General features: G+C 37.2%; 1 protein-coding gene and 1 long non-coding RNA gene across 3 annotated transcripts; one reads left to right on the forward strand and one right to left on the reverse strand.

The window, feature by feature from the left end:
• Positions 1-2,030: 2,030 nt before the first annotated feature.
• On the forward strand, positions 2,031-6,512 carry LOC112576121. Its single transcript, XR_003101767.1, has 4 exons — positions 2,031-2,284; positions 2,903-2,966; positions 4,846-4,902; positions 5,927-6,512. It is a non-coding gene; the product is annotated as an uncharacterized LOC112576121 (long non-coding RNA).
• A 3,791-nt stretch (positions 6,513-10,303) lies between these two features.
• Positions 10,304-14,246, reverse strand: LOC112576163. Of its 2 annotated transcripts, XR_003101773.1 has the most exons (4): positions 14,097-14,243; positions 13,640-13,742; positions 11,927-12,963; positions 10,304-11,648 (listed from the first exon to the last, which is right to left on the reverse strand). XR_003101773.1 is itself a non-coding variant. In XM_025258442.1 (3 exons), exons 1-3 carry the CDS (start codon positions 14,124-14,126, stop codon positions 12,623-12,625), a joined length of 474 nt encoding a protein of 157 aa, XP_025114227.1. In that variant the 5' UTR covers positions 14,127-14,246; the 3' UTR covers positions 10,304-12,622. The 2 variants fall into 2 exon arrangements, 1 of the variants encoding a protein (XP_025114227.1); XM_025258442.1 differs by having other exon boundaries at positions 10,304-12,963; positions 14,097-14,246.
• Positions 14,247-16,963: the final 2,717 nt, after the last annotated feature.

Below are 16,963 nucleotides of genomic sequence, written 5' to 3' on the forward strand. Positions count from 1 at the left end.
TCAGTTACAAAAGCCACTGTCATCAACTTTAAATCAGATCATGTCAGATCATCATGAAAGTAAAACAAGTCACACAATCAATTCTCATTTACCAGGCTAAAGGGATCGAACTGATGATATCTTTAGACAAGGCATGCTCTGTATACAATCGTGAAGTATCAGCAGACGACATTTTCTCAGCATCAATATTTTTAGAAACAATAATTATACCCATAAAGAAAGTATGGCCAAATTAGTGAGGTTCTAACCTCGTTTCATTCTGTGGGAAACTAAACAGCCATTTGTAAGGAGAATTCGCTACATGAGACTCCACCATCTTGACGAAACTCTGTAGCCGCCATCACTCATCTGTCCGCTTGGTGGCGAGTGTTCGCTGTCACCGCGAATTGTCCAGGTGGCCGATCTTGTAGTACTTGATGTTTTTTATCAAGCAACGAATTAAAAAAATGTATTGCTGTTTTGATATATAAAGTTTAAAGGTTATTCCTAATAATATGAAATCAAAATTAAACATAGCTTCATTGTTTTGATTAAGGGAGGTGAATACATTTCCACAGAATTACAATGTTACAATTAGCCACGGACTTCATCAACAGACCGGGAAAATGAGAGCTTGCACGTGACTTGCCGCCAAGTGACAGGTTCTTCTAGGAGTAGTACAAAAAGTTGTGTTACCGAAAGGGATATGACTTTTTCTCCTTCCTTTTCATTATTTTCTCACCCTTCTCCACAGACCTAGCTCTCCGTCTGGTGGCAGGACAAAGCGGGGAGGCCGCAATGTCGGCGATTCCTACTTCTTCCTTCCCCACCAATCTCTGCAACTTAGATGCCCAGTCCTGCTCGCAAGATCATTGCACGCTTCAGCTGTTTCAAGGTGACAAGGTTCCCTTCTCCCGTCCTTCACCCTCTCCCACAGTTATGTTTGACACACCCTGGCAGGTGACAGGTACCCTTCCAAATGGCCTGCTTGTCCAGGTGTGACTAGTTCTTACCTCCCCGATATTGGAAGAAGCGCTACTTTATAATCTTAATCTTAATCCTAATCATCATCATCATCATCATCATCATCATCATCATCATCATCATCATCATCATCATCATCCACCTAATACACCCAGCCGTTCCCGCGCTCAGTGCTATACTCATCCTCCAGCTCTCGGCAGTTACCCAGTACCTGTCACAGACCCTTGTCTGAAAGCTTTCAGAAGTGAGCCACGACATCATGGTCTGACGTCATCAACTAATCGGAACAACGGCTTCTTTGTTGCTCTTGCTGAAATGTGTTGGTATTCAAGGACCGAACGACAGAAGATACGATTTTTAATTCTTTTTAAAAATGAATCAGACGTTTTACAAAAGCAGAATTAATCAGCAAAAGATTAAACACATCGGCAAACACGAAATTGACAGAATTCCTATACGTGCTTGCATGGTTTAACGAAGGGTCAACAACACATGCTATATCACTGGGAAAAGTGCTTATATTTACAATAAAGAGAAAAAAAAATTGTCTAAAGAGCTTTGTGGACTTTTTTAATATGTGAAAGTCTGTGTTGTTATCATTTTGATGAGGAGTACGGGTGGGGGGACGTCAGTCAGTGTCATTTGTTTTCCTTTTCCAAAGAGTTCCAAAACAAATCCAGAATGCTTTCTAAAAAGTATAGAGGCGGGTTGCAAAAGCTGAAGAAAAAGGGGGAAAATTATATATTGTATGCACTATAATACTATATTTTTATCCTTAGTCTTTTAAGGTTTGATGTTTTTCTGGTACAAAGTAAGCAAATATTATTTTTTTTTTAGACTAGTCATTTTATTGAAGGGAGTAGTCATTTCGATGTTTTCTCTCCTTAAAACAAAAACAAAACAAAACAAAAATCTTGTTATTTCGAAAAGTAAAAGTAAGAAATAAAATGATACAAATATATAAAATATTTATAATATCACCAAGAAGAATTAATGTCAAAGCTAATGAAAACGAGAACCCCACTAATTCGTGTCTCCCTAGTGTGAGCTCCTCCATTAGTCTCGGTGCTTTTTCTCTCTTTTTTTAATTTTGTGAAGACGTGTGCACTTAATGAAGCATGCCACGGCCAAGAAAGTGGTATCCAGCTGGATATACCCTCTTTGTGCGTAAACTCGGGCAGGTTCGTAAACGTAAGGAACGATTTTTCGCGGTGGATGTGAGAGGTTGTATGCGGTAAAGATCGACAGGGGCAAAATGGACGTGTAAGCACCCAGCAACAGGAGGAACATGACACCTTCCAGGATATTCTTCGAGATAGCAGTATGTATTAGAAAGTTAGTTCTATTCAATTCTTGCGAGACCTTTTGACAGGACTGCTATACATTATAACTGTAGTGAATGTGATTGTCATGCTAAATTCACTACAAATATATAGTAATGTGTAATAGTAATAGTAATGTGCCAAGCCTCTGCCCACCCAACGGATAGCATCATGGTCCTCTCTATGTACTAATCTTCTGTCGTGGGCTTCTGCCCATGATGAACAAATGTTTCTTTTTGTTCAGCAGTGCTTTTAGGCCCTTGGTCACCCAAGGTTTGTTGTTAGGATAAACATACACTGCTTTGATGGACTGGTGCAATCAACACTATTTTACTCCTCACTTTTACTCCTAACTGTGTGTTAAATGTCTGTATGGGTATGTGAGCAAAGACAAATTTCTGCCCTGGGTCTCCTGGGCAGACAATAAAGTCTGTTTTGATTTGATTTTGATATGATTTGAAAAACCTGTGTTCTAAAGTGTTAGACTGATGAGGTATGATTAAGAGCTATCATCATATCAGGTTTAACTCATTCCAATAAAACAAAAATGACAATACCTTGTAACATTGAGATATACATAGCTATACATTTCAGACAAATATTTCTTTTTTGTGTAGACAATGGAACCAGTTTTCAAAAGAACCACGGCTTTTAATGTGTTCTGCAGCAAAAGGCTGAAGGGTAGGTTTATTTTATCTCAAGCATGTACAGCAGCTATTATACTACATTAATTGCATGCGTTGAAGCACTTTTCTATTCTACTTATCTTACATCCTACTCTTTAAAGTTTTTGGCGTATTAATGACATAAATCTATATTAAGATGTATATAGTTCATAGAAAGGATGCATTACCACCGATTAAAGAAAAAGAAGTACAAGCTGCTAAAGTAGGCATGAAAGAATGAGAAAGATAATAACTTGTTAGTAAAGTGTTATGAGAATCTTTAGGGATTGATACAATAATCTTAGATTATTCCCGAGTCAGGTGATGCCTGAATGTATTGTATGATGATGACAGATAAGCAGAATCAGCCAAATAGTATGCTTTATGGTTGGTGTCAATTGAGCAAAAGTGTTGATCCAAATGCAAGAAGTATTACAGTATGCAAGTACAGTATTAGAGCAATGGCCAGTAGTTTATATGTTTATTCTACCCCTATGGTTGACACCATTTTATGTAGCTTACCTGTGTCTAGTGACCTATGGAATTGTGCTGTTTAGGGCTACCAATGCTGGGCACCTCAAAGGGTAAAAGCAAGATGTAGCTAGAAGGATGGTCCTTAGGGCAGAACTAATGACGTCCTATAAAAGCGCTTTTGGGGATACTAAAACACATACCCATTGTAATGTGTAGGCCTTGAGATTAATTTTTAGATATCTTTATGAATCGATGTACTTTCATGGTACCAACAAGTAATGAGCAGTCCACGATGATGGAAAATATTTGTGCTCACTATTCGGGTAATAGATTTTCTTTAGTCAGTGCCATTGATTAGTTATATACAGTCAAATCTCCCTACTATGCCACCCCGCTACTATGCCACTCTCGGTATTATGCCACTTTTGCTCGGTCCCGACTATAAATTCAATGTAAAAAAAAATTTACTATGCCACCCCAGACTCTCGCTACTATGCCACTTTTGTGTGACTGTTAAAAGGCACAAGTTGTGAAATTCCGTGCAGTGCTCGATTATTATACTCTATGGTAGTGTGGGACATTGCAGTTAGGTGGATAGCACGCACGCATAGCACGCACACAGGGAGGGTGGAGGCTGGCGATGGGGGTGGTGGTCGCTGGCCGGGTGACAGTCACGTGACAGAGGGAGACCGGGAGGGGGTCGACTAGCGACAGGATGCAGGTGCTCGGATATGGTTGGGAGGGGTGGAGGATGAAGAGGTGAGGGGGAGAATGAAAGGAGACAGCTAGTGCCAGCAGACGATTCTTGAGAGCTTTTGACTGACGGGTAACTTGAACAAATAAAGCCGTTTTTACAAACCCTCGCTACTATACCACTCTCGCTACTATGCCACTTTTGCTCGGTCCCGGTAGGTGGCATAGTAGGGAGATTTGACTGTAAATCCCTAATGGAAGTACCTTTTCTAATGTAAGGAATACTAGTGCTTATTTTTTTTATTAGTTCTTATTTACTATTATATTTTCCAAAAGCTTGAGATTAGTGCTTTCTCTGTATCACTGCTATGTTAATTTCCAAATCATAGCCAAAGCTGGTGAAAACATGAAATGTATTACATTCAAGTAATAGATTAGTAGCTGTAACCCTGCCATACAATATTGAGATGTTTAATATTTTTTATACTTTTAAACTCACAGATCATGGCATGTTTTTTTATTATTTAAATCCACTCATTCTCTTCTTTCTGTGTCATACAATCAATGTGTAAGAGTTATTGTAAAATTATTTTGAACTTGGGTATAATAATTGAGTCTACATTTCACTAGGTTTCAGACTTTCACTAGGTTTCAGACTTTACAACACTGAATTTCATCAGTTTGTTGCCTTCGCAGTTCTTATACAAGCAGTGGTTAATCTGTTACAGATTGGACAAATACTAATTCTCTGGAAGTTGCATTAAAGGAATTGCCAAAGGCCAAAAGTGAGACTGAAAATTAGTATTTTTTGTGTCCTTTCTTGTGAACAGGCTTTTGGCAGATTTTAGTTTTGCTCTTGACCTCTTGTTGTGTTCACTTATGCTTATTATTGTGCTCACCCTTTGCTAACTTTGTCACAGACAGTGCTGCTTCCTGTTTATTTTGTGCATTATCCAAATGAATTTAAATTTCGTCGGCTGATGAATATTACATCCAAAAAATATGCTTATAAATTTATGCAAATTGATTCAAATTGCATAACCACGGTTGAAGTAAATTCTATACATATATTGTTTTGTCTTATGTACTCATCTATATATTTTCCCATATTGTCACCATTTGTTGCACCTGTTAGATTGTTATTGTGTGATTGTTTTAATATGATCTTATGCCCCCTAGGTTTACAGCCAATAAACGAAAAGTTATGCCTGTCCCAAATCCGTGTGCTTGTGTGCCTTTATGCATTTAAAGCGCTTTTAGTCTGGCTGATGATGGAGAAAGGTGCTATATAAGTGTGCTTATTAACAACTAATGTGTCCTAAAAATTGTTACATCAATGAATTTGCATTGACTTCCTGGATTTCAGTATGATTTTTCAAGAAGGCATTTTGCAGTCAGACCTATAAGCAGAACAATGGCCTTTACCTCATAGATCTTGCTATGGTTGAAACTGTGGTGTGGAATGTGGATCATAGCATTTGCAGCCTGGATGAATCACAGTCTTTCTCAAGCTGAATTATGTATGCTGCGAATAATTTCAGTCTACATTTTATCCCATGTGGCATTTTGTAGACAATATAATTTGCATTTTATGCTGTGCGTCCATGTATGCTTGTGTGTGTGTGTCAATCATGAGTTTGCCCAAAGGCTAGGATATGGTGCTATTTGAATTTATTATTATTTATGAGTATTAGCACAATCTTTATCATATTGAATCTTACAGTGCAGTCTGTTCCAAAGCATATTTGTGTGATTGTTTGTAACTATAAAAATGCAAGGTTACATATCATTGTTTACCTCTGTGTGCAGGAACACGAGTCACATGGGATGCAATTACAGTTAAAGCATAAGAAAACAGTTTGGGGCCTCTTGGGGCCGTTGATCACATACCCAGTTCAATAGAAATTGAATAAATTTGCCAGAACAATCCAGTTTTGGCTAAATTTGATATTAATTCTTTGATATTAATCAAATTGACCAGAAAATTTATAAAAGTAGAATGAAAAGAAAATAACATTTATTATTTGTGGTTTACATTTGTGCATAGCTTAGGATGCACTTTAAATTTAGTCAGATAAGACATAATGAATCATCTTGCATATTGTGACTTCTGGCTATACATACAAATATTGGCTCTTCAGTAACTGCATTGGCTTTGGAGCAGAGTAGTGCTGAATGATTTTCCATTGCAGTCCTAACAGCAGATTGTAAAATGTGATTCATATACATCTAGTCAATACTGTCATGTATATATGGGAGTAAGTGTGCTGTTTTCTCTTTTCGTTTGTTTTAAATTTGTATTAATATATTTCGCTCATTGTAAAATTTCTTCTTCAATGTGGACATAAAAAACATTTCATGGGATTAAAAAGTGTATGTCAGTTTTCAGAAGAAATATGCAGTTGATGTCTTTTGCCTGTTTTGAATGTGTCTCAAAGTAAATGTGTAACAAAAAAGTATGGATGGTGGAAATAGGTCGCAGCCTTTATCTGTAACTTTAAAACAGACTCAGTTTCCCCCTCCTCCTCCTCCTCCTCTTCCTCATCTTTTTGATTGATAATTTCTTTCTGATGAAAAAAAAAAAACAGTTTTAGAACTGATCTTGATGTCAGATCTTAAGGTGTGATTTAAAAGAAAGACCGAGCAGCGCTGACAAAAAGATAATTCAAACAGCTGACAAAATTGAAAACCGTTATGCTTACACTATTTCCGGCTTAAGAAGGACGGGCAAGACAACAGAGGATGATAAAGAACCATGAACCTTATGTGGCTATGACTCCAGCTTTTATTCTAGCGCCGCTTTGACAGTATATAATACAGTATCCAATAACACAGTAGAGTACAAATTAGTAAAACATATATAGGTATGCTGCATAACGACGGAATATTTAGCAACTGAACTTGGCTTTAATTACATACTAGGCGTCTATATCCCTCTCGGTGACATCATACAGCTTACTTTCCCTAAGCAACATATGAGCATTTGGTCTCTTCTTGATCGAAACCGTCAAATGAAACACGTGGATCACAACAGACACAGCAGCGATTGACACATTGAACATGACTTACAGAAGCACTATCATACAGTTTGCTACATAGTACGGATGCCGAAGTTTAGTCTAGTCCATGTTACTACTCGAGGAACATAGGGCCGCAACAACACCTCGCCATCGGACCCGGTTTGGGGCAGCATGCCTCATTTGGGTTCATGTGGTTCCGATATCCTTTGTCTCACTTTCTACTGTTCTTTGGTCTCCCAACTCTCCTCTTTCCCTGAGGGTTCCAGTCAAGTGCCTGCTTGGCAATGGTGTCAGGTGGTTTGCGCAGGGTGTGTCCTGTTCAGCCCCATTTGCGCTTTTTGATGTCTTGACTAGTCCATCTTATTCCCTTTATATGGCGTAGATGGCCTATGTCGCTCTCCAGGTTTCAGAACCATACAGTAGGACTGCCTTCACAATTGTGTTGAAGATGCGGGTCTTACTGCGGAAGGAGAATGCTCGGGACGGGGCGTAGGCTGTTGATATGCGCACGCTGGCGCATCTTGTTGCTAAATATCTTTAATCTCGTCTGTCATTCTCTAGTTAACGATTTTGTATGTTATGTTGGGGGGGGGGGGTTTCCCGCAAAGCGCCATGAGCCATAGGACCACAATATGGCGCTATACAAGTTTACAATAATTATGACGATGATAATGATAATAAAGAGGCATGTCTGGCCTTTTTGATGTCATCGTCCGTTCCAACATCTCTGTTGACAATGCTCCTCAGATACGTGAAGCGGTCTGTTTCCAGGATGTTCTCTCCTTGAAGTTGAATTGAGAGTTCCTGCTTGTTGTGGATTCTCATCACTTCGGTCTTCTTACTGCTGACCTTTGAAGCCAGTACGGATGCCAAAGACACCATCGAAATTCATAATCTCTTTTACCATTTTCACCGGTCTGTAAAGCGAATAAAAGCATTCGAGATCCAGAACCTGAGAAAACAGTTCCGAATTTCTTCTATTCATCACAAGACTAATGAAGATGTGCGAATCATGATGGGCCAACGAGAACCCCTTCTGGCGACGGGAAAATCGTCTCTTGTCTGGCCATGTAACCAGCCACAAGACTTTAGTGAAGAACATCCTCTGGAAAACCCTTGAGTGAGGACAAAGACAATGAGAGTTGAGGAAGAACCAACATAAAATATAGGGCTAAACATGCCACTCAGTAGGAATGATACAAGACTTGTGCAAGAACTGTCTCAATGTCCCCGACGATATCACAGTAGTGTGTAAAAGAAGATATGAATGAATAATCAATTAGTCTTCCAATGAAAACAAATCGACGATTGTTTAACACAAGTCAAATAACAGATTTATAGGTACATAAAAATAGAAAATCGCGCGGGCATACTTATGTGTGGCAACTCTTCACCCGCCCCGGGAGTTTGGTGCTAGAATTCAGTAGGCTAGGTAGGTGGATTAGAATTGAAATTGCAGTTGCTTGTGTGTGTGTGAGAGAGAGAGAGTAATGTAAATAAATCTGTCTTTAAACCTATTTACCTGTGGGAACATGTCTGTCTACAAGAATGCTAGCTTGTTGCACTTATGTCCTGGTCGTGCGAATGAGCTGAACGTTGATCACTGTAGTGAACGAGATTCGTGTTGTCCGTAGTTGTGACATAGCAGAAGAATGCACCAAAGAAAACACACTTTTGTTGGGTACAATGCAGGGACTTTTGTAGATTTAAGGTCGGCTAAGTGCGGGTGTGCAGTAGATGAGAAAAAAAAAAAAAAAAAACCCACACCAACACAATGCTAGGTACATTAGATAACGCACCCGACGAAGGAAAGCCAGAATTTCTACCATTACTCCAATGCTACAAGGTTGTCCTCCACTTAAAGTAAGCTGCTTATCTCTACTAGCTGCTCATTCACATAGGTTTCTGTTTTGCTAACACTGTTATTTTGTGGTCACATGTGTCTTAGTGTCACGGGATGGCTCTCGTCGCTTGGACTGATTCCATCCTCTCCACCCGCGGGGACCGCCCGTCTCGTAGCGGGAAAAGACACACCCAATACATATTAAGAAATGATATATTTACGGAAAAGTTCTATATTATTAGAAGTTAAACGTTAAAGTCCCAGAGGTAACCAAGACCTTCATGTCTGACCTTACTTTTAGAACGGAAGCTGACCTCTTGTATCAAGTTTGCATTTAGGGTTTATTTGTGTGTCTGTTGTTCCTGTATCTCATCTACTCCTGTCTTTGCCCCCTTTTCTCTGTCTGCATTGTCTCTTATACATCAGGTGTAATTTACCATTTTGTTTAACCTTTCTTTTCTGAATAACTCCCAGCAAACGCAAGATTCGGCCAAGCTAGGGAAAGTCTTGTAACATTGGTTTGCCCATTGCCAATCATCCCCCAAACAAGCGCCAGCGTTCACGGTGCGCGCACAACTATCTCAGCTGTTGCTCTATCTAAATCCGTGATACCACTTTGATGTCGAAACTGTACGCCCATTTAATGTTCGATTGCAGATGAGTTTTTACAAGTTATGAAAGTGGAAAGTTGCCCGCTGTAATCAGTAGAAAGATACAGATGCATGTGGTGTTAGGTGGTCGTCTTTTGTGGCGTGATTTTCTGACGAACACCCATTGTAGTGTGAAAGTACATATAACTGGTTTAACTTTTAGTGGCATTGTGCTACTTCTTTAATTCTTCTCGAACATTGCCTGCTTGATTCTCACCTCCTTTGAAGATTTCCCTAATCTGCAACAACCTATCTTGCCAGTTTGCGAAAACTTGTCAATGTTGTGCTCGTGTAGTCGGTGTGTGTTTATGTACAGCAATAAGAGGGCGCTGTTGGAAGTGATCTACACATACAACTACTGATGACAGTTGGCACCATCGTGATTGACCCCGATCATGTCGAAAAGCAGTTCACGCGAACACACTCACGATCAACACACACACGTTTGCGTTCACGGTGCAATCGCAATCGTGGAGTTCATCGATTTGTATAGTTGGCACCGTACACCAACGGAACTGCTACCTTCCCCGACACATAATCCTCCTGAATGCCACGAACCCGAGCATAGCCAGAGCCTACTACTTCTATGATACGTTGTAAACAAACGCCCGCAGACACACACACACGCGCGCGTAACATTTTGTCTCTCATTTACAACAAATACCACACTCTTGTTTTTCAAGCCCTTTTCAATTTATTGAACATACACTTTAATGAAGTACAGTAAAATAGCTATTCGTGCTTGGTCAAGCGGTGGATTTACAGTGATAGTGTTTGTCTGACCACAGAAGTCTCCCTGCTAGATGCAAAATACGGGAAAGAAACAATTTATTGATTTTATTTATGGAAAAGGCCTTCCGCATATTTCAAGCCGAATCCAAACAATACACAATACAATACAATGCAAAAACATACATCATAATCTAGAGTTCTAGACGAACTGTATAGAGTCAAATATTCAGTTATTAGTTACATTATTAACTACAAACTTGTCAGTATTTTCTACCAGCATGGATAACTGGAAAGCAGATGGTAATACTGTTTACATTTCTTTCTCACTACCCTGTATCTTTTTCATAAGAACATAGCATGTATTACCGACTTAATAACACCTGGACAAAAGGGACATGACAGGATAGTAGCAATGTCACTTTAAATGATCACAAAATGCAAGAAATGTGAAAAAACATGAAAATAGTGGTGAATGCACACCATGTGCCAAAAACATATGGTTATCCCAATGACACTTTTTTTGGGCACTCCATGAAACATCCACAATAGCACAACAAACAGATAGTCTTGTTGAAATCAATCAAATCTAGATATTTGTACATATTTATACATTTGACTATGTCCTTTTCCATGTGCCATTTCTCCCTCTTTGACAGGTAACCACCATTGCAGAGCACAAAAATAGATTTCTCAAGATTTATAACAAAGCATACCTGTTTATATAACATCCTTAGTAAGAATATGTTGTAAGTAAATAACATGATATACGAGTAAAAATTCTTTTCACTTAATTTTCCTCAAAGCAAAAACTGTGTTTGTTTCCCTGTTTTATTTACTACCATCACTTCAAACTTTTAGGAGAATGAGCTACGAGAAGGCAGTATACTGTTATGTACAATTCTTTTCTCAAATGATAGTCTCTAGACATATATTGTGCCACAGCAATATACTTAAGAATAAGCTCATGCCTTGCTCCAGAGTGGCATATAAAATATATTAAAAGGCTTGTTTCTGTGGGTGAAAGAAACTGGATGCACGGTGTGAATGTGTCTTGTATGTATACTATAAAAAAAAAAAGTACATTGCTAAAAACAGAATTAGAAGGTTACACCGTTCTTGGTTCAAAAATGTAGCAATGAATTCATAAAGCCTTTGTTGATGTTGGTTGTAGCAATGCTTTAAAACAAAATAAACATGCTATCATCCCTTAAATACCTTTACAATTTCAATAAACATATCAATTGTCCCCTTCAGTAAACTGACTAAAGAAATTAATAGCTCAACAACTTTTATTTATTTATTTATTTATTTATTTTTAACATTTATTTTGTCTCACAAATACATGAAATAGAAAATACAGCATCTTGCAATATAATACAAGCATATACACATAAGGTAACAGTCATTCGTTCGTTCCAGAAATTGAAAAGAAATTGCCTGCAGGCAGTCCATTAGTACACGTTACATATAGTGATGATGATTACGAGGATGATAATGAATGAATGATTGATTTACTGGCTGAAGGGCTAGCAAAACAAGTATTTAGATTATAATAGCTCAACACCTTATGGAAAAAAGTGTTCTTCCTCTTCATCGTCTTCACCAGATTTCGAATCGATATCTGAGTGAAGATCACTAATCACATCTATTAATTCCTCATGAAATAGAAGATATGTTTTTGAAAGACATGGCCTAAAATTATCAGTAGGCATTAGACAATGTTGATAAATTCTCTTTATATCAAAAAGTCGGGAAACTGATGTGCACAGATTAGGCATATTTTCAAAAACTTAAATTGCAACCATGTGAAAATATTATGTACAAATCAAGTGTAATAAACTTTTGTGGGTGTTTTTGTTTGCAGAATACAGCAACTGTGTTTAAATATTTCTTAAAATGCCTAATCCTTAACCCATACAACATACCAGACTACATATTGGGCACTTCTTGCCCAGGAAGTCATGGGCATGAGCTGTCTCAAGACATAACACCTGATGATGGTGAAATTCTATAATTGTGTTACCTACGATAAACAATTAAACAAACACATAAAATACCATTTTCACAATCCACGTATTCTTTCCATAGTTTCCAAATAATGTAAACTGAAATTATTGGCTTATAATCCTTATAATTAAACTATATTTACATCCATCAAATGAAACTGTCGCACTACTTGACTACAGGTCTAGTGGCACTGATACAGTTCTCTATGGAGTCATTAAGCAATATACCCTGAGGAGTTTCTTGAAAGTTAGACTTATTGGACAACATATGACGATATGTTTAGCAAGTATCTTGTACATGTTGCTGTAGTCATGCTGTGACAAAATATGATAGCATGTTTACCCAGTGCCTTGTACATGTTTCTGTAGTCCCTGCTGCGACTATTTTGAAAAGTTGTCCTCCGCTCCAATGCCATGCAAAATTTCTGGAGAGACATTTGTCCTTCTAACTGTAGCATTCTGCATAGCTCCATCACTTTCATGCAAAATGCGGTCCCTGGCTTCTTTGGTGTTGCTGGCCATAAGCCATTTCTTATTAGTGTTACTGCTTCTGGCTCACATTCACAGAACTGTACTTTCATGATGTGATCTCTGCCTATAATAATAAAGAGAAGAACATAAAACGTGCTTTTAGAATTTGATACTGTTCTACCTTTACAGAAATATTATGCAACATCTTCTCATTGTTGAAATATGCTGCTACTTCTTTTCTTTCCACACTACATGTTAAAGTCCAGCCTAAGGTAATTCAGTAAAGTAATATTCTTACCTTTCGGAATTGTAAATTAAAGCTAGTTAGAGCTTTCGTTATAATTGTATTATTACGTATCCATTTCTTTGAATCTATTTCATATATTTATTTTGTCTGACATTCATCAGTTAGTGCAAATTAAAAGTAAACATAGGAAAACATAATTATAGATCATTAAATCAAAAAGTGCCAATAGGTTATAAAATAAATATAAAGTCTGGCAAGCAGACAGCCCTGTAAGCAGATGCCACATGCGAAGAAAAAGAATTGCATGCCCGAGACGAAAGCAAAACCCAGGACAGCTAACCCTCACTGGTGAAAGTCCTGGCTTCCGAACATTTATTCACAGTAAGTATCTATTAATTAACATTTATTCACAAGCTTGTTTGTTTTGGTTAAGACAAGGTTCTTCCATAATGTGATATTTTGAATGCATGACAGTAAAATGTGAAAAAAATTGAGAAGAAATGCTTGGGTAAAATCTGTTTTTCTAGAAAACATAATAATCTTGCATATGTACCTTGTGCATCAAAAACTCCAATCTGACGGTAGTAGAGCTTGTCACACTGGTGCTCAGACAAAATGGTTGCTTCTCTTTTCACAGGTAGACACAATGATGCGTCCTGACAAAACAATAGCAAGTTTTAACATAAGCTTGCAGCATTCAAGTCTATAAATATGCCATAATCAAATTATGGAATTTATTTAAGTTTCAAACCTCATCAAAGTAGAATCCATGGCATTGTAATGCACAATGGTGTATCAGTTCTTACATTAACTAAGTCTTACCACATTTCTGATTCCTTTCAGTTGATTTTCTGAAGCATGTGCTTATATATATATACAGAGAGAGAGAATATATACTGAGAGAATATATTTTCAGATTGCCGATGCCATAGTGTATATTTACATTTACATAACAATCTAAAAGATTATAAAAATATATATATCCACAAATGTTGATATATTGTACTTACTTCTTTCCAACTGTATGTCTGATGATACATCACCAAACAGTAGATCTTTTCATCACATGATTTGCAATAGTCTTACAGGTCCACAATCAGGACACAAGACAATCTCTGGGACCTGTGCACAGCCACAGAAGCTGAATTTTTTTTGTGGCAGGTCTGAATTCTTCAATGTGGGTGTATTAGGTGCATCATCATCATCATCATCATCATCATCATCATCATCATCATCATCATCATCATCATCATCATCACCTAATACACCCAGCCGTTCCCGCGCTCAGTGCTATACACATCCTCCAGCTCTCGGCAGTTACCCAGTACCTGTCACAGGCCCTTGTCTGAAAGCTTTCAGAAGTGACCCACGACATCATGGTCTGACGTCATCAACTAATCGGAACAACGGCTTCTTTGTTGCTCTTGCTGAAATGTGTTGGTATTTGGTATTGTCTATTTTAAGCACCAGTTATTATTTGAAATAAATTTAAATAATTTATAAACTAAATTAAAAATAATTTTAAATGGAATTATTTATAAATTAAATTTAAATAATTTATAAACTAAATTAAAAATAAATTTAAATGGAATTATTTATAAATTAAATTAATAAAAAAATAAATTTAAATTAAGTTATTTATAAATTAATTTATTAAATTGAATAATTAAAAATTTATTTTTTGTATACGTTTTTTGTATACGTTTGCAAGCTCTCATTGTTATTATTATTAGTTGTGAAGCAAATTTTGCTGCGACACTGGCAGATTTCCGGCCTGCAGATTGTCTTCCGTTTGTGAAAGCGAAATTTACGTAGGATTTAAAAAATTAAATTGTCGCTTTGTGGATTTGTTGGTATAGAAAGGTTGCTTAGATGACGATTGTATATTGATATACCCTATAGTGAATTAATGCCAGGGTCCGTGTCGATTCGTTTTCCTTTTCGAAAACCCGACTAGAAAAGGTCGAATTAAGCACCGAACGACAGAAGATACTATTATTAATTCTTTTTAAAAATGCAGCAGACGTTTTACAAAAGCAGAATTAATCAGCAAAAGATTAAACACATCGGCAAACACGAAATTGACAGAATTCCTATACGTGCTTGCATGGTTTAACGAAGGGTCAACAACACATGCTATATCACTGGGAAAAAGTGCTTATATTTTTACAATAAAGAGAAAAAAATTGTCTAAAGAGCTTTTGTGAACTTTTTTAATATGTCGTGAAAGTCTGTGTTGTTATCATTTTTGATGAGGCAGTACGGGTGATGGAGTCGTCAGTCAGATGTCAATTTGTTTTGCTTTTCCAACAAGAGTTTCCAAAAACAATCCAGTTCGACATGGCTTCTAAAAAAGTTATAGAGGCGGGTCGCAAAAAGCTGAAGAAAAAGGGGGAAAATATTATATTGTATGCACTATCAATACTATATTTTCCTTAGTCTTTTAATGTTTGATGTTTTTCTGGTACAAAATAAGCACCCAGTTTCTTTTTTTCAGACTAGTCATTTTATTGAAGGGATAGTCATTTCGATGTTTCTCTCCTAAAAGCAAGTGAAACAAAAACAAAACAAAAAAACCAAAACAAAAATCTGTTATTTCGAAGAAGTAAAAGTAAAGAAATAAAATGATACCGAAATATATAAAACATTATAATATCACCAAGAGTAATTAATGATCAAAGCTAATGAAACGAGAACCCCACTAATTCGTGTCTCCCTAGTGTGAGCTCCTCCATTAGTCTCGGGTGCTTTTTCTCTCTTTTTTTTAATTTTTGTGAAAGACGTGTGCACTTACATGAAGCATATTATTGCCATGCAAGAAAGTGGTATCCAGCTGGATATCGGGCTAAATTCGGCAGGTTGGTAAACGTAAGGACGATTTTTCCGCGGTGGATGATGAGGAAGATTGGAAAGAGAACTCTTCCAACAGGGGCAAAATGACGTTTACGCACCTACAACAGGCCAGGAACGTGCACACTTTCCAGGATATTCTTCGATGATAGCAGGATGTATTAGAAATTTAGTTCATTAATTACGAACCAGGTCTATGAAACTGGAGTCAGCAATCACAATGAATGAAAATGAAAGTGTCGAGTGCTGAGGCTGGAAAGATCTGCTAGAGGTTCATTGTTCATGTCCACATGGAAGAATTCAGAACCTACCAGCCAAAAAATTCAGCTTCTGTGGTGTAGCAAAGGTCCCAGAGATTGTCTTCGTGTCCTGATTGTGGACCTGTAAGACTATGATGCAAATCATGTGATAAAAGATTATCGTTTGGTGGATGGTATCATCAGACATACAGTTGGAAGGAAAGTAAGTACTTATCAATCATATGTTGGATGATTATATATTTTTATAATCTTCGTGATTTGTTTATGTTAAATGTAATAGTGATACGACTAGCTATGGCATCGGCAATCTGAAAATATTTCTCTCAGTTTAGTTATATATTTCTCTGCTCTCATGATTTATATAATAAGCACATCGCTTCAGAAATCAACTGACAAGAATCAGAAATGTGGTAGACTAGTTCTAATGTAAAGAACTATACCCATTGTGCATTACAATGCATGGATTCTACTTTTGATGAGTTTAAACTTAAATAAATTCCATAATTTGCTTATGGATATTTATAGACTTGAATGCTGCAAGCTTTGATGTAAAACTTCTATTGTTTTGTCAGGACGCATCATTGTGATCTACTGTGAAAAGAGAAGCAACCATTTATGTCTGAGCACCAGTGTAAAGCATTATCTACCGTCAGATTGAGTTTTTGAATGCACAAGGTTACATATGCAGGATTATTATGTTTTCTAGAAAAACAGATTTTACCCAAGCATTTCTTCTCAATTTTTTTTCACAGTTACTGTCATCTCTT

This window comes from Pomacea canaliculata, linkage group LG11, assembly GCF_003073045.1.
Source record: "Pomacea canaliculata isolate SZHN2017 linkage group LG11, ASM307304v1, whole genome shotgun sequence".
NCBI lineage: Eukaryota > Metazoa > Mollusca > Gastropoda > Architaenioglossa > Ampullariidae > Pomacea > Pomacea canaliculata.